Source organism: Cucurbitaria berberidis (genome assembly GCF_010015615.1).
Source record: "Cucurbitaria berberidis CBS 394.84 unplaced genomic scaffold K460scaffold_3, whole genome shotgun sequence".
Taxonomy (NCBI): domain Eukaryota; kingdom Fungi; phylum Ascomycota; class Dothideomycetes; order Pleosporales; family Cucurbitariaceae; genus Cucurbitaria; species Cucurbitaria berberidis.
In genome coordinates, this window is record NW_024468937.1 from 1,720,369 (window position 1) to 1,741,778 (window position 21,410).

General features: G+C 52.7%; 9 protein-coding genes across 9 annotated transcripts; 2 read left to right on the plus strand and 7 right to left on the minus strand.

Moving 5' to 3' along the window:
• Positions 1–222: 222 nt before the first annotated feature.
• Positions 223–850, minus strand: K460DRAFT_354978 (ubiquitin-like protein ATG12; the record flags this gene model as incomplete). Its single annotated transcript, XM_040931839.1, has 3 exons — positions 223–282; positions 358–557; positions 703–850. 3 exons carry the CDS (start codon positions 848–850, stop codon positions 223–225), a joined length of 408 nt encoding a protein of 135 aa, XP_040787690.1.
• Positions 851–1,605: 755 nt separating this feature from the next.
• On the minus strand, positions 1,606–3,474 carry K460DRAFT_405402 (uncharacterized protein; the record flags this gene model as incomplete). The annotated part of the gene is made up of 3 exons (XM_040936845.1): positions 1,606–1,698; positions 1,749–2,999; positions 3,049–3,474. 3 exons carry the CDS (start codon positions 3,472–3,474, stop codon positions 1,606–1,608), a joined length of 1,770 nt encoding a protein of 589 aa, XP_040787691.1.
• An 887-nt stretch (positions 3,475–4,361) lies between these two features.
• On the plus strand, positions 4,362–5,755 carry K460DRAFT_103542 (uncharacterized protein). Its single transcript, XM_040926510.1, has one exon. The coding sequence runs from the start codon at positions 4,731–4,733 to the stop codon at positions 5,436–5,438; it is 708 nt and encodes a 235-aa protein (XP_040787692.1). The 5' UTR covers positions 4,362–4,730; the 3' UTR covers positions 5,439–5,755.
• A 4,291-nt stretch (positions 5,756–10,046) lies between these two features.
• On the minus strand, positions 10,047–10,945 carry K460DRAFT_366016 (ubiquitin-conjugating enzyme E2 2). Its single transcript, XM_040933286.1, has 4 exons — positions 10,825–10,945; positions 10,670–10,734; positions 10,307–10,531; positions 10,047–10,239 (listed from the first exon to the last, which is right to left on the minus strand). Exons 1-4 carry the CDS (start codon positions 10,864–10,866, stop codon positions 10,116–10,118), a joined length of 456 nt encoding a protein of 151 aa, XP_040787693.1. The 5' UTR covers positions 10,867–10,945; the 3' UTR covers positions 10,047–10,115.
• Positions 10,946–11,146: 201 nt separating this feature from the next.
• On the minus strand, positions 11,147–13,903 carry K460DRAFT_311199 (choline-sulfatase). The gene is made up of 4 exons (XM_040930176.1): positions 12,839–13,903; positions 12,628–12,787; positions 11,638–12,541; positions 11,147–11,581 (listed from the first exon to the last, which is right to left on the minus strand). The coding sequence occupies exons 1-4, from the start codon at positions 13,480–13,482 to the stop codon at positions 11,403–11,405; spliced, it is 1,887 nt and encodes a 628-aa protein (XP_040787694.1). The 5' UTR covers positions 13,483–13,903; the 3' UTR covers positions 11,147–11,402.
• Positions 13,904–14,209: 306 nt separating this feature from the next.
• K460DRAFT_103655 (uncharacterized protein) lies at positions 14,210–15,175 on the plus strand. The gene has a single exon (XM_040926511.1). It carries the CDS (start codon positions 14,374–14,376, stop codon positions 15,091–15,093), a length of 720 nt encoding a protein of 239 aa, XP_040787695.1. The 5' UTR covers positions 14,210–14,373; the 3' UTR covers positions 15,094–15,175.
• Positions 15,176–15,236: 61 nt separating this feature from the next.
• On the minus strand, positions 15,237–16,113 carry K460DRAFT_354983 (uncharacterized protein; the record flags this gene model as incomplete). The annotated part of the gene is made up of 5 exons (XM_040931840.1): positions 15,237–15,302; positions 15,390–15,452; positions 15,546–15,630; positions 15,740–15,859; positions 15,917–16,113. 5 exons carry the CDS (start codon positions 16,111–16,113, stop codon positions 15,237–15,239), a joined length of 531 nt encoding a protein of 176 aa, XP_040787696.1.
• Positions 16,114–17,132: 1,019 nt separating this feature from the next.
• Positions 17,133–19,645, minus strand: K460DRAFT_311203 (ATP-dependent RNA helicase mss116 mitochondrial precursor). The gene is made up of 2 exons (XM_040930177.1): positions 19,128–19,645; positions 17,133–19,074 (listed from the first exon to the last, which is right to left on the minus strand). The coding sequence occupies exons 1-2, from the start codon at positions 19,493–19,495 to the stop codon at positions 17,403–17,405; spliced, it is 2,040 nt and encodes a 679-aa protein (XP_040787697.1). The 5' UTR covers positions 19,496–19,645; the 3' UTR covers positions 17,133–17,402.
• A 159-nt stretch (positions 19,646–19,804) lies between these two features.
• Positions 19,805–21,320, minus strand: K460DRAFT_311205 (uncharacterized protein). Its single transcript, XM_040930178.1, has 3 exons — positions 21,236–21,320; positions 20,598–21,183; positions 19,805–20,544 (listed from the first exon to the last, which is right to left on the minus strand). The coding sequence occupies exons 2-3, from the start codon at positions 20,998–21,000 to the stop codon at positions 19,904–19,906; spliced, it is 1,044 nt and encodes a 347-aa protein (XP_040787698.1). The 5' UTR covers positions 21,001–21,183; positions 21,236–21,320; the 3' UTR covers positions 19,805–19,903.
• Between the last annotated feature and the right edge of the window lie 90 nt (positions 21,321–21,410).

Below are 21,410 nucleotides of genomic sequence, written 5' to 3' on the forward strand. Positions count from 1 at the left end.
AGCGACTCACGTTTCTGCATCTTCGAAAACGGTCTGAAGGAATCAAGATGTTCAAGATTTGGCATAGCGCTGCAATTCTAGAAGTATATAAATTATAAAGCTGTCGACTCATGCACTCACTAGTGGGTATCTCTTTCGCATTGGTGTCTTGAAAAGGTTGTGGTGAGCTTCTGTTGTCGCTTTATGGCCCTCAGCCGCAGAATTCATTGAAACGGGATCGTGTCACCCGAAGGCAGGTGACATTGCATATCCTACAACAAGCTCCTCATTCTGCTTGAAACACTAAACAGATGTATTAGCACGGACAACGCATTCCAAATCTTCCCTGGCACGTTACCAGGCTGCTGAGAGGCTTACAGTCCATAGATTCCCGACGCCTTCATCCAAAGCGGGAGAAAAGACACTGCCAACATAGCAAAACACGCTTTCGTGCTCTTTGACGCCCAGTCGCTTTCTTAGGAAGCGAACAATGGTTGCGAATGGTTGATTCGTGGACAGCTTGAAGACGCGCTGATTCAAGTGAGGTGCCGAGCCGATTGGTTGTAGCCGGACAGTTACTACAAGGACATTAGTTCTGGAAAATATCCGGGCACGAATGAGGTGGCGGAACGTTTATCGATGAGAATGTACGTCGTCGTTGCGATGGATTTATAGCTAGAACATCGACTATCAAACTTGGGGTGAGCGACGTTGGACACATACTCTTCTGAATTTTCAGGTTCCCCGCTGTTTCCAGAGCCTTTGATGCATCCTTCGGTAAGTTCGTCAAGACGACGGAGGCCGCCATCGTCAGAGGAGTCTCAGACGTATCGTCTTCATCCGGTATCCTTTCCTTGGGCGAGTTAGACATGATCAGCGGAGAACAGCCCTCGACCAGCGGAGGCAGAGGGAATAGGTCGAGGGAGCTAATGAGCGAGATGATCGCGTAGCAACGGATGCAAAAAATTGGTGGTTGTTTAGTGACTACGTGAAAGGTAGTTGAAGCGAAAAGCAAGAGCGCGACAGTGAAGAAAGGGAAGTTGCGAAGTGTAAACGGCTGCCTGACCAATCAGGGCCACCGCCAAATCAACCACATCACTTGCAAACGGGGGCGATTGTAGTGAACGATATCACAGTCGCATTGCTACTCTTCTAAATAACTAATACGATAGTAATGCATAACATAATCTCCAGTATCGCGCAGACCTGCACACATGTGTCGCTACATCTTACTCTGTATGACAATGCCCATCAAACCACCACAGTCAACGCCGTCCTCAGGGGTTGCAATCGCAACACCCAACAAAAGAAACCAGAAAGGTTATGATGCAATAGATATATACAATGACACATGCATCGTAAGCTAGGGAGCGAACTCGTACCTCCTTTAGAAAATAACCATACTAGACTATGCCGCCAAAAGGGAATGGAAGACACGCCTCGGAAATGCTCAAAGTTCCGGAATGCATTGTAACGGGTATTCGCACGTAGAGTAAAGCCATACGACGGAGGGCAAGAAGTGAAGAAAGAGGGACAAAGGAAACTATGTCGTGGGTATTGTGTCGTGCATTAATGCCATTATAGATGCAACTTCGTCGTGTGCCGTGCAGGTGGCATACGTAATGCTCATCGGCGATCGAGCTGGGCGAGCAACTGGTCAAGTTCGGCCCAGTTTTCAGTGGTTGCTGCGAACTTGCGATGTTTGCGAGAGACAACGTGCTGAACATGGTTAGCATGTTGTCGTAGAAGGAGTCGTGACCAATTCTTACCTCATCAAAGTCGTTGAACTTCTCCCTGCAGTTCTCACAGTAACCGGGCTTAAGCTCTTTCTCAGCCGTCTTGCGTCTGCGGAGGGCAGCGACCTTGCGAGCTTGTCTCTCTTCGTCACCATCCTCGCGGATGAAACCAAGGTTCTCTTGAGCTCGACGCTTGGCCGCTCGTATAGGTTCGGTATGTTCCTGGTTCAGTGCCGCCCGCACATCGTTCATGACAGATGAATGGCCACTGTTTGCCGATGGTGCGCTATTCTTCTCAAGAACCTTTCGCTTCAGCTGATTAACCTCCTTACTGTTTCCAGCACGGGGTCCAGCAGCGGTCGAGGAGATCATCTGAGATCGGATAGCGGAGGTGATGTTCGATGCTTGGAGACCAGAAGCGACTGGCTCTCCGGCAATGAATCGAGGCATGGCTCGGATACTAGCCTGAGCACTGCCAAACATAGGCGGGATACCATCAGTGCTCGTACGCTTCGGTGGAAGCGCTTTCGGAGGATCCAACGGTTTCGCATCTTCATCCTCTTCCTTGACATACGCGGCAGGGGCACTAGGTCGCCTGGCCAGATTGTTGTTCTCACCCAAAGCGGCTTTTTCTTCCAACGCTGACGCTGCACGCGTTCGAGGAGCTGCTGCCACCACTCTTGCTACGCGACGCGCTTCTTGTTCCTCTAGTTGTCGACGGCCAAAATGGGGATCCTCAACGAAGGGGCACTTGCCGTTGCCTGAAGCACGGAACTGTGGCCATTTGCCCTTCTCTTTCTCGACCTTCTGATATTCTCGAATCATCACAGGTCGTGTGGCCTCGTCCATGTCGTGAACATAGATGTAGTATCCGCGCAACGGGATCATATCCTGCGAGGCGATGACATAGTCACGGTCCATCTTCTCATTTTGTAGCAGCCTCTGTAGATCCGCTGGGCGACCCTTCTGCTGTAGTGCGGCGACGCCTTGACGCGTAGGGTGACTTGAAGCATCCTCGCCGGTTTCCTTGTTGAACATGGTGTCCACCATTCGCTGCAGCTTCTCGACAGACCATATCTTCATGTTCAGCTCTTTGGCCTTGTACAGGATGTCCCCACGGCTAGACTTCTGAAGAGCAGCATCGAATACCGACTTCTTGTTCTCGAGCTGGGCTGGGTTGACAGTGCCCTTGGAGTGCGATGAGGAGCTCGAATCGAGGTCGGCGGGGATTGGACGCGTCGTGATGACATGGGTGGCTTCTCGAGAGAAGAAGGTAACCTCACGCTGGGTATGGTCAGTCACTATTGGGAGAAGAGAGAGGAGTTGCACGTACTGATCCAAGGATCTGGGCTCTGCTCATGAGCTTGTCCTTCTGTGGGTTGGACACGCTATCAAAGTAGAAGACGAATTGAGGAAACAGCTTGCGGTAATGACGCTGCCATTGCCTTATAGTCTCGAGGTCGTTTGATGCTCGCTGCACTCTCTCCACCTGTTTTGCGGGCACCTTGTTCTCCCTGGCAGCTTCAAGCTTCCGGGTCAAGGCAGTGGGCTGGGCCCCACTCCGGCGAACTAGTCCATGGCGGCGAGCCTCTGCGTCGTCGACTTCGATGATCTGCTTCTTTGATGGTGGCTGGCCGTAGGGCATATCACGCTGTTCACTCGCGTGAGAGCGTTGGCGCTTTCCTCCGATGGCAGTCGCGCGGAGAGGAGAATTTGTAGCATTCTGGAGGTTTGCGAGGGGCACGCGACGGTTCGACATGACTACAGAGACCTGAGGCGAAGGAGGGATGGCTACTGCTGCCATACGTAGTTATCAGCGGTGGTTGGGCCTGAGGCGTGGTGGGAGGGAATGAGTGGTGGAGGGGCAGGCGTGACTATGGAAGCTCACGACGCGACGCAACAGGGCACGTCGAGGGTCTTTCAGCAGCGCGTAGCAGCCATGGCAGGGTGCTGGAGCTTGGGAGATCAGGTGGGGAGCTAACAAGAAGCAATTGAGCGAAGGAGAAGCGCGTCGCAGCACGGGTGTCTGTGTTTGTAGCGAAGAAGGTTCCAATGATGTTGTTTTCCCTGGAGGCTGGTGGATGCTTGAAAGAGAACCATGGCGCGAACGTCTTAGCGTGCATTTGGGCCAATGCACCAGGGTTCCACGGCAACCAACCGCGTACCCTTGCACTGTCAACATGCCCGACCACAATACAATGCAATTTTGTTGTGGCTCCAAATAAACAGACTGGTACCCTTGTTTATGTTATTTCTTTAGTGCAGTTCCTAGGCACATCGTGGAAAATGACGCTACTACAGTCCGGGCCAACGTATCTCCACGCGCCCTCTGCTCTTCGCACCCCCTTCTCATGCCGGCTGCAGAAGGAGTCATCAACACATTGCAAGTCCGGGCAACAATCATGACAGGACATCCCGAAGCTTTGCTGGGCCTTAGACTTATATAGGCGCCCTATTGCTGTAGGCTCACCCTTTGCTCAGCTCTGGAGTGCCCGTCCCTAAACAACGCTCATGTAAGCAGTCGGTACATGCCATATCATCGGCACTCCATTCATTCGTACCACAAGCTTTGCAAAAATATTGAATACACTCATACACTCAGTCCCCCCTTTCGCACGCAGCTATCCGTTGATTATTTTCGTAGCTGCCGCAAGAGTTGGCTGCTCTTTCCCAATATTTTAAGATTACAGAATAAGATGGTCCGCTATTCGTGACCTTCCTCGTGGTTCCAACCTTGGATCACCAGCTTGGCTTTCCGCTCCCTAGAGTCCACAACCCTCAAAATCCGCCAGACTAACGAATGAAATGACTATTTGTCGACGCATCTCGCTCTTTGAGTCATTCAAGCCTCTATTTCCAAACTAATTCCCCGCGTGCATGACACAATCACAATACACTTTCACTTTCACTTTCACTGCAGCAAACACGTAAAAACATTTCTGATTCTTATAAAGGGTGTCCCATTATCCCTACACTCCATATCTCTGTCATCGTCCCTCTTCTCAACCAACAGCCATGTCCTACCAACAGAAACTTCGCGGTCAACCGCCCCAGCACTGGAACGCCTACCGTCCAACGTATGGCCCTCCAGCACACACTGCACCGCCGTACCATGAAGAACCTCTCGAAGAAGGCATTCCGTATCCAAACTCAGCCCCCCTCAACCGACGTCGCTCACAGACTGTGAAACGCAACAAGCCCGACCGCGACGAGGAGCAACTCCCCCAACTCTGGGACACGGAGCTAGACGACCTCATGGGCCGCACGTCACGCGCCTACGACGTAGTAGTCAACTACGAGCGCGACAGCGAAGGCGGCCAGCGCTGGTCCCGCGAAGACATTGCGCTGATCCGCGACCTGGGCAAGTACATATGGGACGACCTGCGCGCGATGAAGAAGTGGCAGCGTACCGTTGCAGAACAAGGAGACGTGGACGAGGATACGATGCGCCAAATCTTCGACGACGCAGACAAGATGCACGCGTACTGCTCGGAAATCCAAGCCACCATCAGGGAGAAGGAGTATGCCGGTGGCTTTGTGGTGGATACGCAGGGAAACTTGGCTGTAGCGCATGGCTTCCGTGATGAGCGCGGTCAGCAGCTTCCTGGTAGGAGCATCCTTCGTCCTGAGAGCTCGGATTGGAGTGAGACTGATCCTTCTAGCGCTCGTCGGCGATCCCGTCCCCAAGGTCGGCCAGTCCGTAAGCAGAATGCAGGGCGTTGAGGAGCGAGACTCCTATCGCCACCCTCGACGGGGTATTGCAGGCCATCTAGGGAACCATACCCTACACTACTAGGCAGTTCGCACGGTAGAAGTGAGCAAACTATCAGTTGGAGGTCGAAGAAGGAGCTTTTGGGTGGAGATGTTGGCCGCACTGTGTGTGTCTCTGGAGAAGGCTGACTCTGTGAATAACGGTGAGAGTGGGAAGTCATATACAACTTCGTGCTAGATCAACGAATGCAGTGATACCTAATTCTGCCTTCATCAACTCACCAAATCATCGTGCACTTCCCCCAGCCCCCCTCTGTAGTCGAGAAGTCTTCGTGCCTATGTCGTAGCTTCAGAGCACCTCTTGAAACAGTTTGAAGCCGTGATCGTTTCGTGAACGGAGATGAATAGTCAACTTTACGAGTCTATGGTATAAGTGCATGAGCGCAGCAAAACCACCAAACGTCCAAACTCCCTGTGTATGCGATGGCGGCGTTCATCAGGCCCTCATCATCTCTCATGGACCGCGTAAGAGACTGAGAGGGGAGATATGTCCAGCCTGCCTCCTGTCGTGCACCTCTCCCATACCGAGGCCCAAATGACATAGAGGCGCAACGCCTTGAACTCCCAGGGATCACCGGACTTCTTCCAAGATAAGTGATATCCAACTCCTCAGCCCCTCTTTCCCCGCCACCCACTACTAACTCCCTGCCGCTAATTGAAAAACCAGCTTGTCCTCTTCGCCTTGTTAGCATCACCCTCGCCATCCTGCTTCTGCAAGTTGCCAATGATTGGTAGCACAGGTCCGTCTTGTACAGGTCCACCTCCGCCACGGAGGGGTTTGGCAATCCTTGAGCCAACGCCGCCGCCGAAAGCGTAAGACGCGCCGGCAGATGGGGAACCCAAGCCGCGGGTAGAGCCTGCTTTTGCAGCTTCGAGACGTTCTTTGACGGCTGTAAGTTGCGCTTCGAAACTGTTCACCATTAGCCAATGTCGTGGATGTGAAGATTCCAGGGCAGGGGTCAGGGTGTGTACATACCGATGGTTCGCCGCTGTCAATTTCTCTTGCGAATCTTGCAACAGGCTCTCTAGAGATTGTATCCGCTCATTGCGAGCAATCAACTTGCGTTCCGCAATGGCGACCTCCTTCTTCAAGCTGGAGTTCTGCTCGACGAGTTGTCGCTGTACAACGGTGAGCTGCTCGAGGTTGCGCTCGAGGAACATCATTTTCTTCTGCTGGGCGCGGTTGTTCGAAGTACGCAGGACGTTGTTATACTGCTCTCGTGTCTCATCTAGTGAGATCTCGAGCTCAACCACCTGTGAGGGAATGCAAATTAGCATAATTGTCTTGCGTGGTACAAGCTTTCTGGGAGTACTTACCCGCTCACACCTATTCTGCAGGTCGCGCATCAAGCTCTTCTTCATGTTATCGAACTCAGCAATCTGCTGTTGTACTGTCTTCCCATTGATGCCATTGGCGGCGCCACTAGCAATTGCACCACTCTTGATGCGCTGTTGTAGACTGTCAACCTCGGCCCTGAACTTCTGGTTCTCTTCCGCCCTCAGCGCAAGATCCTGCTTCAGACCCTCGACAAGCTCCAGATTGCCTTCTTGCCGCGCCGAGTAGGCGTCTGCGAGACGTGACTTGAGCTCCTCCCGGTCTGCCTCTGTAAGATTGCGCTCGAGCAACTCTTCGTATGAGTTTTGCAGATTGGTGCAGCGTGCTTCGAGAGCATCGCGCCGCTTCGTATGTACATTGTCCTCCTCGCCCCGAGCAGTGAGGGACAGCTCGGCTTGCCGTACGATGCCTTGTGTTTCTACGAGCTTCTCGCGGAGCTCTTGTATCGCGTCTGGTGCAATGGCCTCGCCAGAGGAGCTCATCTCATGGAGCTGGTCAAGCTGCTCGATGATCTTTCGTAAGCTGCGCTCATTGTCGCTGAAGACTTCGCCACCAAGATCAAAGCCGGCCATCATCTGCGCCATAGCCTCGGCCTTCTTTCTCTTCTTCTCGTCCATTGCGGCGCTGGTCTCCTTGGCATTCATTTTGGCATCTAGAAGCTGTTGTTTAACATCATCTAGCTCGGTCGTTAGTTCCGAGTTGGCCTCTTTGAGTCCGTCCATGGTGATCAACGCCTCCTTGCTCTCGAATTGAATCTTCTCAACCTGCATCCTCATCTCATTCAACTCCATAGTGATGCGCTCGTTGTCTTTGTTGGTTTTGGAATCCCGGTCTTTGTAGTATTGGAGCTCATCTTTGGCAGTCTTGAGCTGATCCTCTGCTTTGGCGAGCTGGCTTTCCCTCTCGGCAACCTGATCTTGAAGCTCATTCTCCCTTCGTAGGAATTCGTCCTTCTCATCCTTGTCCAATGGTATGCTCGGTGTACTTGCACGCTCCAGTTCCATCCTGGAGTCCGGCCGTGATGGTGTCTCCGAGCTCTTCGTAGCATCCAGTCTTGACGGTGTCCCTGCGCGCGGTGTTGTGGGTGGTCTTCTGCCTGCTGTGGTGCCTGTTTCCAATGTCGGTGCCCATTTCTCCTTCGGGACCGTTTCACCTCCGCGCCAAAGTGTGACTTCGCTTTCAAGCACAGCAACGTATTTCTCGAATGTCGTGACCTGTCCTTGTGCCTTCTTGAGCATCGCCTTGAGCTCAGTAGGACTGAGTTCAGCATTGACCTTGGCTTTGTTCTTGATCGTCTTTGCTCGCATACCGAACCGGAGGGTACTTAGAGTCTCAGCGTCGTTGTAGCTGCTTGGGGAACAGTTGATGATAAGTGTGGTTCGGGAGTTGCCGCCAAGAGATTCTTGTAGAATGCGCGTGAGTTTCGAATCTCGGTAGGGAACATGCGACGCTTTGCTGTCCGTCAACGAGTTGATGACCATGCCTAACGCACTCAAGCTCTTGTTGATCTTTTTCGCCTCTTCCAAAGTTTGTCCACTTGCTCCGGTCTTGCCAACCTTCTCGGAACCAGCCAGATCGACCAAGAAAAGCTGCCCGCTCTTCATTGACCCTGTCTCGACGTTCTTCTGGGTTACGGTGACGACGAAGATGGAGTGGGACCGCGATGATTCCTGGTTCATGTTTGTAGCCGAAACCGCTCGTGCTGTTCCGCCTCTTCGCAAGACCTCGTAGACCTCTTCCTGGCTTGAGACGTAGACTTCCAGTAGGCCCTTGACGTATACACCCCGGTTCTTCTCCTCGTGGACTGGTAAATTGTCGTTTTGTGGAACCAACAGATCTCGAATGCGCTCCATATAGATTTCCATGTAGCTGACGCGGACAGTGTACTCGATGTTACTGGGCGATGCCAATATGCTTGCGAAGATTTGTTGCACAATACGTGGGATGACACCTTTTCCTACATCGTCATCTATATCACTACCCATCATGGTGTAGGACTTTCCCGCGCCTGTCTGGCCGTAAGCAAACACGGTGCCATTGTATCCGTTGAGGATATCGTCGACGGTCGGGCGAATGGAGTAGTCGAAGACGTCGGCCTGGCGCGAGGCCATATCGAAGACGCGGTCGAAGGTGAAGGCCCCCGCAGCCTCTTTCGACTGTACATATCGTTGTTAGCAGGTTTCGTAGCGTGGAATGGCCTCAACTCTCTGTCACTGGGCCGTACCTGGATTGTACATGTGTCCTCGGAATTGAAGTCGACAATGGGCTCTCCGCCGCTGGCTATCTCAATCTTGTTCTGCGGGCGGAACCGCGCCAACACTACATTGTCCCATGGTTAGTAACCTATGTGCACTCATTCCGTGCTCTCTCGGTATCGCTGCGCACCTTTGATCGTGTTGGAGCCCCTGTGGTCGAATCATTAGCTACATACCACCCCGCAAACAAGCTCGCACCACCAGGGCGACTTACGACATGGTTACTGTGCGGTATAGTGTTCCGGCCCAGAGGCCTCCCTCTACTTGCTTCTCTCACTCTTGGCTGCAGGTGTTGCTGCAAGCCCAGCGGGAAAGGCTGTCGTGGTACCGTCACGTCTTGCGGTGTCTCGGCGCGTGGCGGTGGGCAATTCAGGGCCCCGCTGCTGTTTATTAAGGGGAACAAACTGGAACAACCCCCGAGCTGTTCCTGGCGCAAACAAAGTAGCACAAGCCAAGAGCCGTAAAGGAGCGTGTCTAGCGTGAGCAGCGGGTGCAGCGACTGACTTGATGTAGACGACGTTGCCGGGTTGGGTCGGGGTGCAGGCTTCGGCGTATGTTGATGCGTCAACCTGCAAGCCTCGTAGCGCGCCTACCTCCTCCCCCGCAACCGTCGTCCAACGGCCGTGACGCATTCCCACCCTCGCTTGATTAGAGTACTTCTGAGAGCACTTCTATGTAGAGTCCTGGCATGGTAGAAGCCTTTTCTCAGCAACATAGACATGGCAATCATCACGTCTCTGCAAGAGAACGGGACCCTGCATGAGTCGGCCTTGGATATGCCGTGGCACCTCATCTCCATCGACATGAATGAGCACACGGGATAACTGAAGAGCAGGTCCATTGACTACAAAGATACTGCCATGCAATACACATCAAGAAACAGCCCCAAACGCCTCGCTGTAAGAGAAACCAGGATAAAACCGCTGCGCCGCCAGGATAACCGTTGTAACACTGTCCATGTCCTTCCCAACTCCCATGTCATGCTTGCCTTGCCTTGCTATGTCACGGTCTTATGCCGCGATTCATGCACCGGCCAGCTCAGTCTTCCCAGCTCTTCTCTACCGTCTCGCGAACACGCTTCGTGTACTCCTTGCGGTTTTCCTTGTACAGGTTAGACGCTTCGACGTTCGCTGGCGAGGATGTGTTCGGATCGTTGAGCAAGCTTCCTAATGTCAGCACCGATCTATCGAAATCCTAGCTGCTCTTCTTGCTCCTTCGCAACGGCTTACCTTTGAATACTCGTCAAGATCGCGGCGACATCGTACGTAGGCGACCACCGGTTTTGTAGGATGTCTAGACACAGCTCTCCCGTTCCATAGACATTTGGGTGAAACATCTGGCTGATGAACTTCACGCCCGGTGGCTTGTTTGGGTATGCTTCCTCAAAATGCATGACCAGGCGGAAGGTCCCGTCTTCGAAAGGTGTGTCTGCAGGGCCGATGATGACAGCATTCCTGTGCAGGAGTCAGCGAGCTAATTGCAAGAACGCATTTGATAGTGGTGATTGTGGATAAAAGGCTTGGGAGGACTGTATAAGGGGAGAGGCTGCTTGGAGGATGTCGCGTGTGCGGGGGTGATGCGGAACTCCATACCAGGTCATGACATTGTCGGCGATCGGAGAAGCAGAGACACCAGCGGGAGGGTCAGTTTGCATGCGCTGTAGCATACTCCGTTAGCATGGCCCTCTATCAGGTATCCATATCGTGTTGCCGTGGGTTCGTTGCGGCACTGACAAGTAGTGGCGTACCTTGAAATCACGCATCAAGCGGCGGCGGGCGGCGGTCGACATTTTTCCACAAAGATGTTGGAGGGGCGTCGAAGATCGAAAGTAGGTGCGAGTCGGAACGAGGTTGAAGTACGGGCGAGCTGGTTAAGGGAGTGCTATTGGTATGACGGTTGTGAGGAAATGCGGGCGTCAAGGGAACCTTCCGCACCTAGTCGGCTGGTGGAGGCGAACGCCACGCCCTCACGTGTCATAGTGGAACAAGACCCAGCACGCAAAAGCTTGTCCCTTCGCTGTCCAATGTCATGCTACAAATTAAAAAAATTGCGATTATGCGCATAATGGTACTGCTGTTTACACTTGTATATTTTCATTTGGTGTACACCGAGACTTTTCCCTATTTGCAGTCTTATCTATTATACACAGAATTCAATGTCGCCCAACGCCTTGCATCCTGCTGTAAATCAAATTGGCAATGCCGCTCGCTTTTAGTAAATTAAATGCATAGCATCCGCCATAAGTTCATGATATCGTGAGTAGCAAAACTTCGTGAATAGTCGGGCAAGACGTGCGACAGCCAATGTAGGAAAAGGGTAGCGGTGTTACTCGCCGTAAGCCCCAGCGACGCCGTGATGGGAGGCACTAGCCGTCTTCTCGCGACCTATGTGGTCTACGACCGGGAAGCGAGCGCGGCGCTCAAGATCATCCAGAGGGATGTGAGAGCGGATGAAGCGGTCCTTATCGTTATAAGGTGGCTGGTAGTCCCAAGTTTCCTTGCGGCCTATAACACAGTCAGTCAATCAAAATTCCTTTGTTGGAAATTCTTTCCAAGCTCACCAATCTGCAGAGCGCTCCAGGCGATTTGTCGCATGCGTTGGCTTTTCAAGACATCCTTATGAATCTGCTGGAAGTCCCACTTTGCATCGGCCTCGGCCTGGAACTCAGCTAGAACCTTCTGGTAGTGTGGCTTCTGAGAAGTAGCGAGGTCGTTCAGCTCATGTGGGTCATTGACCAGGTCGAACAGCTGCGGGGCGTCGACCAGCGAATAGGTGTATTTCCACTGGTTGCGTCGGATCATGTACGTGGGCGTGACTGTGCCTTCTCCCATATACTCGCCAAACACTTCATCCTTCCCAGGTTTGTCCGACACGAGGTACTCGTAAAGGCTAACACCATCAATAGGTAGTATTGCCGATGCATCTCCTCCAGCCAGGCCAACAAAAGTTGGAAGGAGGTCCATCGTGGAAACCGATTCTTTCACCTGCTTGGGTTCGAATTTGGAGGGGCAGTTGATGATCATAGGTACCCGTGCGCTGTTCTCAAACCAGGACATTTTATACCAAAGGCTGCGCTCGCCAAGCATGTCGCCATGGTCTCCGGAGAATACAATGACAGTGTCTTGGTCGAGATAGCAGTTCTTGAGAAGCTTTACAAGCTTTCCGACCTGATCGTCGACAAAGCTACAGGCAGCGAAGTAGGCGCGACGAGCACGGATCTTTGCCTCATCGGGGACTGGGTTGTCCCAAAGATCGATGGTCTTCAAGAGTCGCCGGGAGTGGGAGTCTTGGTCCTCTTGCGCAATTTCCGTCTTGGGCAAAGGGATGTCGACGCCCTCGTAACGGTCCCAGTACTCCCGTATCATGGTATACGGATCATGAGGATGTGTCAAGGAGATCGTGAGGGCAAAAGGCCGACGAGTCTCCGGGTCTGACCGTACATAGTCGTACAAGTATTGTTGAGCCTAGCGATGGTTACATTAGGAAGTTGTTCTAGAGACAGATGAAGATCACATCGGCAATCAGATCATCCGTTCGTTGGCTTGCTTACCTTGTACATGACGTCTTCGTCATAGTCAAGTTGATTAGATCGCACGCATGGACCTGCTTGCATGACCGAGGACATGTTGTGGTACCACTCCTGGCGCTCTTCTGGCTTATCCCAGTTGACAGCCCAACCAAGGTCACCGGGATAGATATCGGAAGTGAGTCTGTAATGACATGATCAACAAAAGCTATAGTCACATGTCGAACGAACTCACCTGTGTTCAAATCCGTGAAGCTGGTCCGGCCCAATGAAGTGCATCTTGCCTGCAAGAGCGGTCTCATAACCTTCTCTTCGAAGGTAGTGCGCGTACGTAGGTACCTCAGGACCAAGGATCGAGGCATTGTCGTACCCACCAATCTTGGACGGAAGTTGTCCAGTGCACATGGTGAACCTAGATGGCGCGCATAGCGGAGAGTTGCAATAGGCGCTGGAGAAATTGACTCCAGTCCGGGCAAGCTCATCGAGGTTGGGTGTCTTGATGACCGAATTTGGGTCGTTGAACTTCTGAAGTGGAGCGGCCATCTGATCAGCCATGATGTACAGAATATTGGGCTTCTTCGAGGCTCCATTTGATCGCTGGTTGCCGGACGCATAGGCGTTTGACTGTTGAAGGAGAGACTGAGAAGTAATGAAATCCCTTCCGTCTAATTGGCGCTGTGGATGTCCGTTGCCGTTCGTGGCGCCATTACTGCCGTTAACGGGGCCACTGCCATTAGTAGGAGAGGATTCGAACGAGACGTTGCCGTCAGCGTGAGTGTGAGCCTCGAGCGAGACGTTGCCGTGCGTCTTTGACGTCTGCTTTAGTGGGTGAGAGTAGGATGGCGGCTCCTCCGGCTCCAGCAAGATACTGGGAGCCATCTTGATCTGAGTTGAGGGACTGTCAAAGCCTGGGTTCTGGGGGAAATAGTGTCGTGTGAGGGGTGGGAAAGTTGGAGATGGGAGTTGAAGATGGAAAAGGTGAACGGAAGGTGAGTGGAAGTTGTGGGCGGTGGCAGTTATATAGGTGCGAGCAAGTGTCAAAGAAAATCGGTGAAAGACTGGTTGATCGAGCTCGAAGTGAGAGTGAGAGTGAGGGCGGACAGGGCTTTATAGATAGTAAGAGCGCTTGCTATGTGGGGAAAGTGCGATCTTGACGCGCAGTTGCGACTCCAACGTGGTGCTGCCTTCTACGTTGGGTAATCACGCAATCGTTCGCGCTAAGCCGTTCTGGGCGACAGCGACCTCCATCCCTTAGATCTTCAACAGCCGTCAAGGACGCTCCGCTTTTACATAAGGTGGCCTGCCAACGTCAACACTACGTGCTTCGCTCGGGACGCCACTGCTACGCCATCGCCAGCAGTTCGACTACGACGACTGCGTCTCGAGGGACCACTGTCGAGCGGAGCCAGAGTGTCCAGCGGCTCAGTCATCTTCGTCGGCATCACTGCATCTGCAATCAACCGCACATTGTTACATAATGCAGGCACTCACAGCGCCAGGCGAACCGCGTACGGATAACAGAATGCGAATCTCTCGCGCACACGCACAGACTACTGTACATGATCCGGGTCGAGGATGTAGCGCAGGACGTGGAGATGGGCAAAGGCCATGACGAGGGGTGGGTGCAGGGCCTCAGGAAGAGCTAGTCACCCCGGACATTATCTACAATCCAAGCGTGCGGTATCAGACCAGTCCGTCGAGTCGTGAAGGAAGTTGGTCAAAAGTCTGGAAGCAAGCGAGGTCGTCACGGCCTAGCCTTGGCAAACTGAAATGCCACTCATTCGCCAATGTCACCGGACCCGAAAGTTTAGAGATATGTGTGCCGAGCGACAGCACAGCAGATCAGTCCCGACTGTATGCTATCAAGAAGCTTCCGAACTTACTGCCTTGGGATTGCCTAGCCACGTCTCCCTCGCCCGCACTTTTCACTCATCGTCGAGCGAGAGCTTATGCATTTCCTGTCTGCTCCCGATTGCTCCGAGTCGTCGGCACGTGATCCGTAGCTGCGGCATCCATCGGACTAAGCCGCAAGCAGGGAATCTCTTACCGTGCTGGCAAATCACGACTATTCGCTGCAATTTGCTTCTGCAAGCTACCGATAGCGCGCTGCCGCTCTGGACGACAAACATGTGCGGCTCCTCGAGGAAGATGCAGCTCAAAGCTCCTTCCTTCAAGCACCACGTGGACCTACAAAATTCTTACCCAGTCGGTTGCCACCTACATGCGCTCAATGACAACCCCGCTGCACCGCACGTGGTCACCTTCCCTTGTCGGCTGGGAGTATATCTAGCAATCTCTGACGACCTACCTTGTCCTTGGCGAGAGATGCGACAGCCAGGGTCCATGCACCAGGCGGTGACGGCAAGCTCCCTCGGGTTTAGCTGCAATTATCCCACATACCGGCCACCATACTTTGTTTTCGCTCAAAGTAAACAACGGAACAGGACTAGCAGCATTCAGACGCTATGTGCTCAAGTAGAGCCTGTCTGATATTCGGTCAGGTTCAAAAGTCTGGGTTTGGGAGCTCGGCAAGACTTCCCGAATCTCCTGGTTTCTACCACCCTTCTTCAATTTCATGTTTTGTTCAATATTCGACTTAAATGCCCCTTGATCATATGCACCTCTGCCCAAGATCACACTCCAATGGCTAAACCATGGAATTCTCGTTCGGCACCGCAATTCAGCCACCTGATTTGGATCTGCAAGACCCAAGACAGCTCTTCAACAGCCTTCTAATCCCAACAAAACCTTTATCCGGGTTTCACAAAGATGTTTGTCTTACACACCAGCAGCAACATCCACTTGACGTGTACTCGCATCTCTGGATCGAATTTCCTCGACTGGATGGGCTGTCCTCCCGAGTGTCAGAGATATGCTCAACCCCACATACGCTAACAACCACCCCTTCACATTCAGCTCTGCATGTAATGGAAAGCACTCACAGCTGCGTCAGCTCTTTCTCCACATACGCTAGACAACTCATAAGGCATCCTCGCCTGTCTACGCTCCCCCTGACCCTGGTTACGCCTGTCAACGCAGTGTAGACCATGTCACAAGATGTTCAGCCACATGCCTTTCAGCGAATCCTCGAGCACCCCGAGAAGCCTATCAGTCATGCATCCGATCATTGGCACACCCCGCCAATACTCCTGAGCTCAGGATCAGCTCTCGATATACGCTCTTCGGATTGTCGGACATATAGCGACGACCCGAATCGCGATGCGATGGCCCGACAGCATCTTCATCGGCCTCAAACCTGAAATATGAATAATCGCCACCAGATGTATCCACATGCGCTAGATAAAGAACTTACTTTGTGCAGCGGTATGTCCGATAGGCCAACTTCGCATTCACGCCACCAACATCAACGCCAATGGGCAGTCCAAGGCATCCTCCTCCCAGGTCAAGAGCACGAGTCTTCTTATCACATTGATAAGCCAGCAAAAGATCAGCAGGACGAGTGCGCCGCGCCTCGACACCCGATGATAACCTTCTAAACGACGGCCCCATTACTCATATCATACGGAACGAATGGCTAATGACATGCGCAATACCAACTCGCCAACATAAACGTAGGTTCAACCGACCTTTGCACCCAGACATTAGACTCAACCCTCGACTTTTATTATGTCACATGAACAGTGAGTTGATGTGCTTCTATCCTTTTATTTCTCATGGCATCTGCCTCACGCGGGCCTCAAGTATCTCAACATCTCCTTTCATAGTCACGCGCCCTCTCTTTTTCTACACAACAATAAGCTATGCTTAGTTGTTCATACGCTTCAGTCTTCATTCATGAACGCAAAGTACGAAAGAGTGAGTTGGCATGCTACGAGAGACAGTCTGTATGATGTCTAGGAGAGGTACTCTCTAGTCGTGATCATCTTGCAAAGCAATCATCCACTTAGCATCCACTTCTATAACTCCATCGAATACAGACGTGTTCAACACGCTTTCGACAAGGAAACAGTAACGACCAAGTACGAGCTGTAAGTGAGCATTGTATTGCTTCCGCGCCTTTCAATTCGGTGTCAATGGCGTCTGCACACCAAGCGCCCGTTGTGTGTAAGCTCATTTTGCAGACTCAAGCAGTGAACACAGATATCAGAGCCAGTACCACACATGTAGTCGTCCGGCAAGGCTTAAAAGCTCATTCGTCTAATAGCTCTTTCATAGTGCGGACTCAACGGGCATGGAGTAGCGATGGCTAATCCCACTGTCATGTACGGTATCGACTTGACTAAGTAGTACAAGGTCCTGGAGTGTAATCATCTTTCTCAATAGTAAGTCACTCATGCAGCGCAACTATAATGCAAGATACAGGGACTGAAGTACGCATGCAATTAATGTCTCGATTACCAACCCGTGCAGAGAATCTGTTTAAACATTCCTTTTGGAAGCATATATCTCAGTGTACTCAAGAACATTGTCGACTAGGCGCTTCTTCAAGGCTATACCTCCAAAAAGGTCCTCCCGAGGCATAGGCAATGTTCAAATTTTTGTACAGTCAGTCTGGTGTTTGAAAGGAAGTTCCGAATAATATAATTTTTGTGGAGCGATCATTTCTATCATCGCACATTAATACAATCTTTCATTACACTTTTTGCTCGGACTCCGCCGTGATTGGAGATGTCAAATGATCCGTGAACCTCTGCTGCGTGAGGTGACCTGAACGCCGCCCAATACAACCTCTATCAAGACAACCCAAATTCCCTTGGGTATACATATGGTACAAGAAACGACTCCAGGCGGACATGATATACAGCTGCAGTAATCCTTCATCGACTTGAGGAAGTCGTCTAGAAGTCCATACGTGGCTCTCTCCTTGATGGCCTGTCACCGCCGAAGCCACCCCGGTCACCACCCCTATCGCCGCCAAACCCTCTGTCACCGCCTCTCCTCTCGCCGCCAAATCCTCCGCCTCCTCTTCGCTCACCGCCAAAGCCCCTGTCACCACCTCGCCTATCGCCACCGAAGCCCCTATCGCCGCCTCGTCTATCGCCACCGAAGCCCCTGTCACCACCGCGGTCACCACCGCGGTCACCACCACGGCCACCACCGCCGAAACCTCCACCGAAACCTCCACCACCACCCCTCCCGCGTCCTCCACCGTAGAGACTGCTGGGTGGTGAAGGCGGGGACGGCATACCCCAACCGAATTCAGCAAGGCGGTTTGCGCCTTCTAGAAGACCACGCTTATCTCCGTACCATTGGTATGATCCAAAGAGACCTCGGAACGCTGCGTCGAGCTGATCGGGGTAGACCTTCTTGTGTGCTTCGACGCACTCGGTTAGGATATTTCCAACGTTCTCCGGTACTTCGGCGCTCTGGCTCAGATCTACAGTTGCGCACTCCAATTGCTGTGTAGCGTCGGTCAGAGGCAAATCGCGGAGACGACGGCGGACTTCATGCTTCTCAAAGGGCGTGAGGAACAACCAGCCCTCGCCCTCCTTTCCAGCACGACCGGTGCGGCCAAGGCGATGAATGTACGAGTCGCGCTCGCGGGGAAGACCAATTTGAATAACGTGAGTCACATCGGGGAAATCCATTCCTCTGGCCGTAACGTCGGAGGAGAATAGGATGCCGGACTTGGCACTGCGGAAATCGTCCGCCGCCCTAGTCCTCTGTGCTTGGGAGAGCTTGGCGTGGATCTCGAAGCCGCGGAGACCGGCGAGCGGAGTGTTTCGCTTGAAGCCGCCACTGAGCTTGTAGAAGACGGATGCACCGAGTGTGACTTCTGCGGTGCTGTTGTAATAGATGATAGCCTTGAAAGGGCGCGCCTCGCCAGCTTGGGCGAGCTTGTGTTGCTGCAGAACGAGTTCGTAGACGGAAGGCATGATGTTTTCGAAGCCGGCGAGGTGGACCAACTTCTGTGGGATTCGCTGATGCGTCGGCTCCTCATTTTCCTGGACACACTTGGCAAAGTGGAAACCAGGGCGCATTGTCTTGCGTACGAGGTCAACGACGTCGCGGGGAATCGTGGCGGAAAACATGAGATTCTGCCGTTCGATTGTGTCGGGATCAGGCAGATATTGCTTGATCTCGTCAATCTCCCTGGTGAAACCATCATCAAGTAGGCGATCAGCCTCATCCATGACTAGGGCATTTAGGTTCGGGGCCTTGACGCCGGAGTAGGAGTCTGAGAGAATATCGTTGATACGACCGGGTGTACCAATGAGGAGATGACATCCTTCACGCTGCGTCTTCTGGAGCATGGCTCTTTTTTGAGTGCCGCCGACAGCAACCTGCACCACGATGCTGGTATTGGCAACCACCTTCTTGGCCTCGACAGCGATCTGCTCTGCCAGTTCTCGCGTCGGCGAGATGACAATGGCTCTGATATCGTCTGGCTTGGCGCGCTTGTACCCGCGGACCTTCTCACCCAGCTTCGGGTCGTTCTGGATGATTCGCTGGATGACGGGGATGAGGAAACCGAGGGTTTTGCCCGTACCGGTCTTTGCTTGCGCGATGCTATGGAAAGTTAGTCCGTGTTCACACTCGTCGTTTCTAGAGGCATCTCTTACACGTCTACTCCGCTCAAGGCTTCGTTGATGGTCCTGGCTTGCACATCTGTCATGGTCGTGAGCCTCATCTGCTTGGTGATGGTGTTGATGAGGTTAGGATGAACAAGTCCCCGAGTTGCCAGGTCCTTGAATTCGGTGGCTGGTCCATCTTCTGCAATGATCTCTTCTGCCTCGGCCTCGGCCTGTGTTTGTTGCCACTTTGCGGTGTGGTGGAATCCTGATATTGACACCTTCGCAAAGCGCGACGACGATAGCCGCAAGGCGCTCGACGACTGAGACAGGGGTACTCGCAGGGCTCTAGCTGAAATAGCAGCCGTGGGCAGGTTCCTCGAAAGCGCTGCCGGACATCTTCGCAATGCGCCGAACATGGTGGCCGGAAAGGGAAACGAAGCTGCGCTACTAGGCCTCAAATATAGGGGTATCTAAGAAACGAAGTATTAAACTGCTATATTTCAGGGAAGCGCTTCTATAAAACAGAAGGCGCAATGGGATGAAAGAATGGCAGTGTATGCTTGATGGTGTTCTGTAGATGCACCAAAACTTTCGACGGGCTTTGACTTTTTCGGGGGACGTGCCCCCGATTTGACGCGCTAGGGGGTCTCGTCGCCCCGATAAGATAAGATGTCCATCACTTTACAACTAGTTCTATGAAAACGCCTTCTCGAGGAAATAAAAGATGAAGTTATGTCGTTATGGTCATGAATCTATGGGCTCAAAGCAGATGCCTAACTAACGCCTTTCCCGATGCTATGGAATATGGAAATGTATGCTCTTCTTCAAATCTTCTCGACCGTCACCCTTCCTCTCGAACACTCAGGCCGTGCCCCGATCACACTCAGTCCCTCCTCAATTCCCTGCTGAACGCCGCCGGTAACACCTCTCACCCACCAGAGCGTCATCTCGTTGATTGCCTGCCCCACCTTCCCATCATTCATCTGGCAGATCGTCTGCGAGAGCCTTAGACTCTTTCGACTCAGCTCATCTACGGTTGTGACGCTCGTGTTGACTAGCCGCTTCGTGATTTGGTGTTTCCGCTCGAACTGGTAGGTATGCGAGAGGAAGAGCCTGATGTATGGCAGGAGGAATTGGACAAGGATAAAGGTCTGGAGAACGAACGTGGCTGTCATCCGATGCAATATGGTGCGTTCTTGCGGACGCGTCTCTTGTGAGATTGCTGTACGCTGGGAGACAGGCACTAAAGCGTGGTTGTGCGGCTCTGCCTGCAAGTTGGCTATGCTTTGCGGCACAGCAGCCTGGAGGCTTAACGTCTCTTCTGGTGTGAGCTCAGCGGGCAGACCCCGTAGTAGGTATGTCATGCCATGTATGTATAGTTGGCGAGTAAGGCTTGTGGACGTCTCGTCGGCTTCGCGGGTTGGGACGCTTGATTCTCGATACGCTTGGGTCATGAGGCCTATGCCTACAAGTCTTCGCGTCAGTCTTAGCGAGCAAGAGGAAGCACATGGTTCGTACCTGAACTAGCATATTTCCAATTGACTCCCGTCTTTGCCTCATACGCAGCAAATAGAGACGGTGCTGCACCGATCGACGAGCTTGGCCGTTCCGAGGCGTCGTCTGAGAAGTCGAAGTCCATCTCTGCGGAAATGAGGTTTGGGGTCACGCTGCCACTTCCGGGCCTTGAAGTGTAGTGTGGAGGAGGAGTTGAGGGAGCAAGCATCTCTGTCAACGATTTGCTCTTTCCATGGCGCTTTCCGTTGAAGGACTGTCGGAGCGAAGAGATTGTGGGTATGCGGTTGGATACCATCGTTGGGAGGACATTGTACAGCATACTGGGCCGGACGTTTCTCTGCTCGTCAATCGTGTAGGTCAAGCCCAAATCTGCCTCAGAGGCGTTACCCCGTTCCATCCGCAGCATGTCGTCGGTCTATCTATTACGTCTACCCTCGGACCCCGGTATGTTGAGAATCTCGTTCGCGGCACGCCAATCCACGACCGCAAACGGCGAGAGATAATGGCAAAGGACAAAGTTCATGGCGGAGGACTCAGGCTGGGCCCAAGATAAACCTGGGCACTTGACAGCCACTGCATGATCGTCTTGCTGAGATAGCGTTAGCTCAAATTTGCGCGTGAAAAGGTCAAGGGATCGTGACATGTGAAAGTGCACGGAGTTGAGAACCGTTCCAGGCGGCGGGGGCCATGGTCCGGATTGCCGAGCGCCAATGAGCCGAGCAACGTGCGCGGACAATCCAAGTCTCTCTCCACTCCTATGCACGTTTTACATGGCATCTCTTTAGGATTGAGTTTGTGACCGCTCGAAGTTTGCAG

Bases quoted from the DNA above. Each gene is read 5' to 3' on its own strand.
- K460DRAFT_103542 (XM_040926510.1), top strand. From the start codon at position 4,731: ATGTCCTACCAACAGAAACTTCGCGGTCAACCGCCCCAGCACTGGAAC.
- K460DRAFT_366016 (XM_040933286.1), bottom strand. From the start codon at position 10,866: ATGTCGACCGCCGCCCGCCGCCGCTTGATGCGTGATTTCAAG. The intron at 10,735-10,824 runs GTACGCCACTAC...AGTATGCTACAG, and splicing joins GCTTGATGCGTGATTTCAAG to CGCATGCAAACTGACCCTCC. The intron at 10,240-10,306 runs GTAAGCCGTTGC...GACATTAGGAAG, and splicing joins ATCTTGACGAGTATTCAAAG to CTTGCTCAACGATCCGAACA.
- K460DRAFT_311199 (XM_040930176.1), bottom strand. From the start codon at position 13,482: ATGGCTCCCAGTATCTTGCTGGAGCCGGAGGAGCCGCCATCCTACTCT. The intron at 12,542-12,627 runs GTAAGCAAGCCA...AACCATCGCTAG, and splicing joins ACGAAGACGTCATGTACAAG to GCTCAACAATACTTGTACGA. The intron at 11,582-11,637 runs GTGAGCTTGGAA...ACTGTGTTATAG, and splicing joins CTGGAGCGCTCTGCAGATTG to GCCGCAAGGAAACTTGGGAC.
- K460DRAFT_103655 (XM_040926511.1), top strand. From the start codon at position 14,374: ATGCCACTCATTCGCCAATGTCACCGGACCCGAAAGTTTAGAGATATG.
- K460DRAFT_311203 (XM_040930177.1), bottom strand. From the start codon at position 19,495: ATGTTCGGCGCATTGCGAAGATGTCCGGCAGCGCTTTCGAGGAACCTG. The intron at 19,075-19,127 runs GTAAGAGATGCC...AACTTTCCATAG, and splicing joins GCCTTGAGCGGAGTAGACGT to CATCGCGCAAGCAAAGACCG.
- K460DRAFT_311205 (XM_040930178.1), bottom strand. From the start codon at position 21,000: ATGCTGCGGATGGAACGGGGTAACGCCTCTGAGGCAGATTTGGGCTTG. The intron at 20,545-20,597 runs GTACGAACCATG...GAAGACTTGTAG, and splicing joins TTGGAAATATGCTAGTTCAG to GCATAGGCCTCATGACCCAA.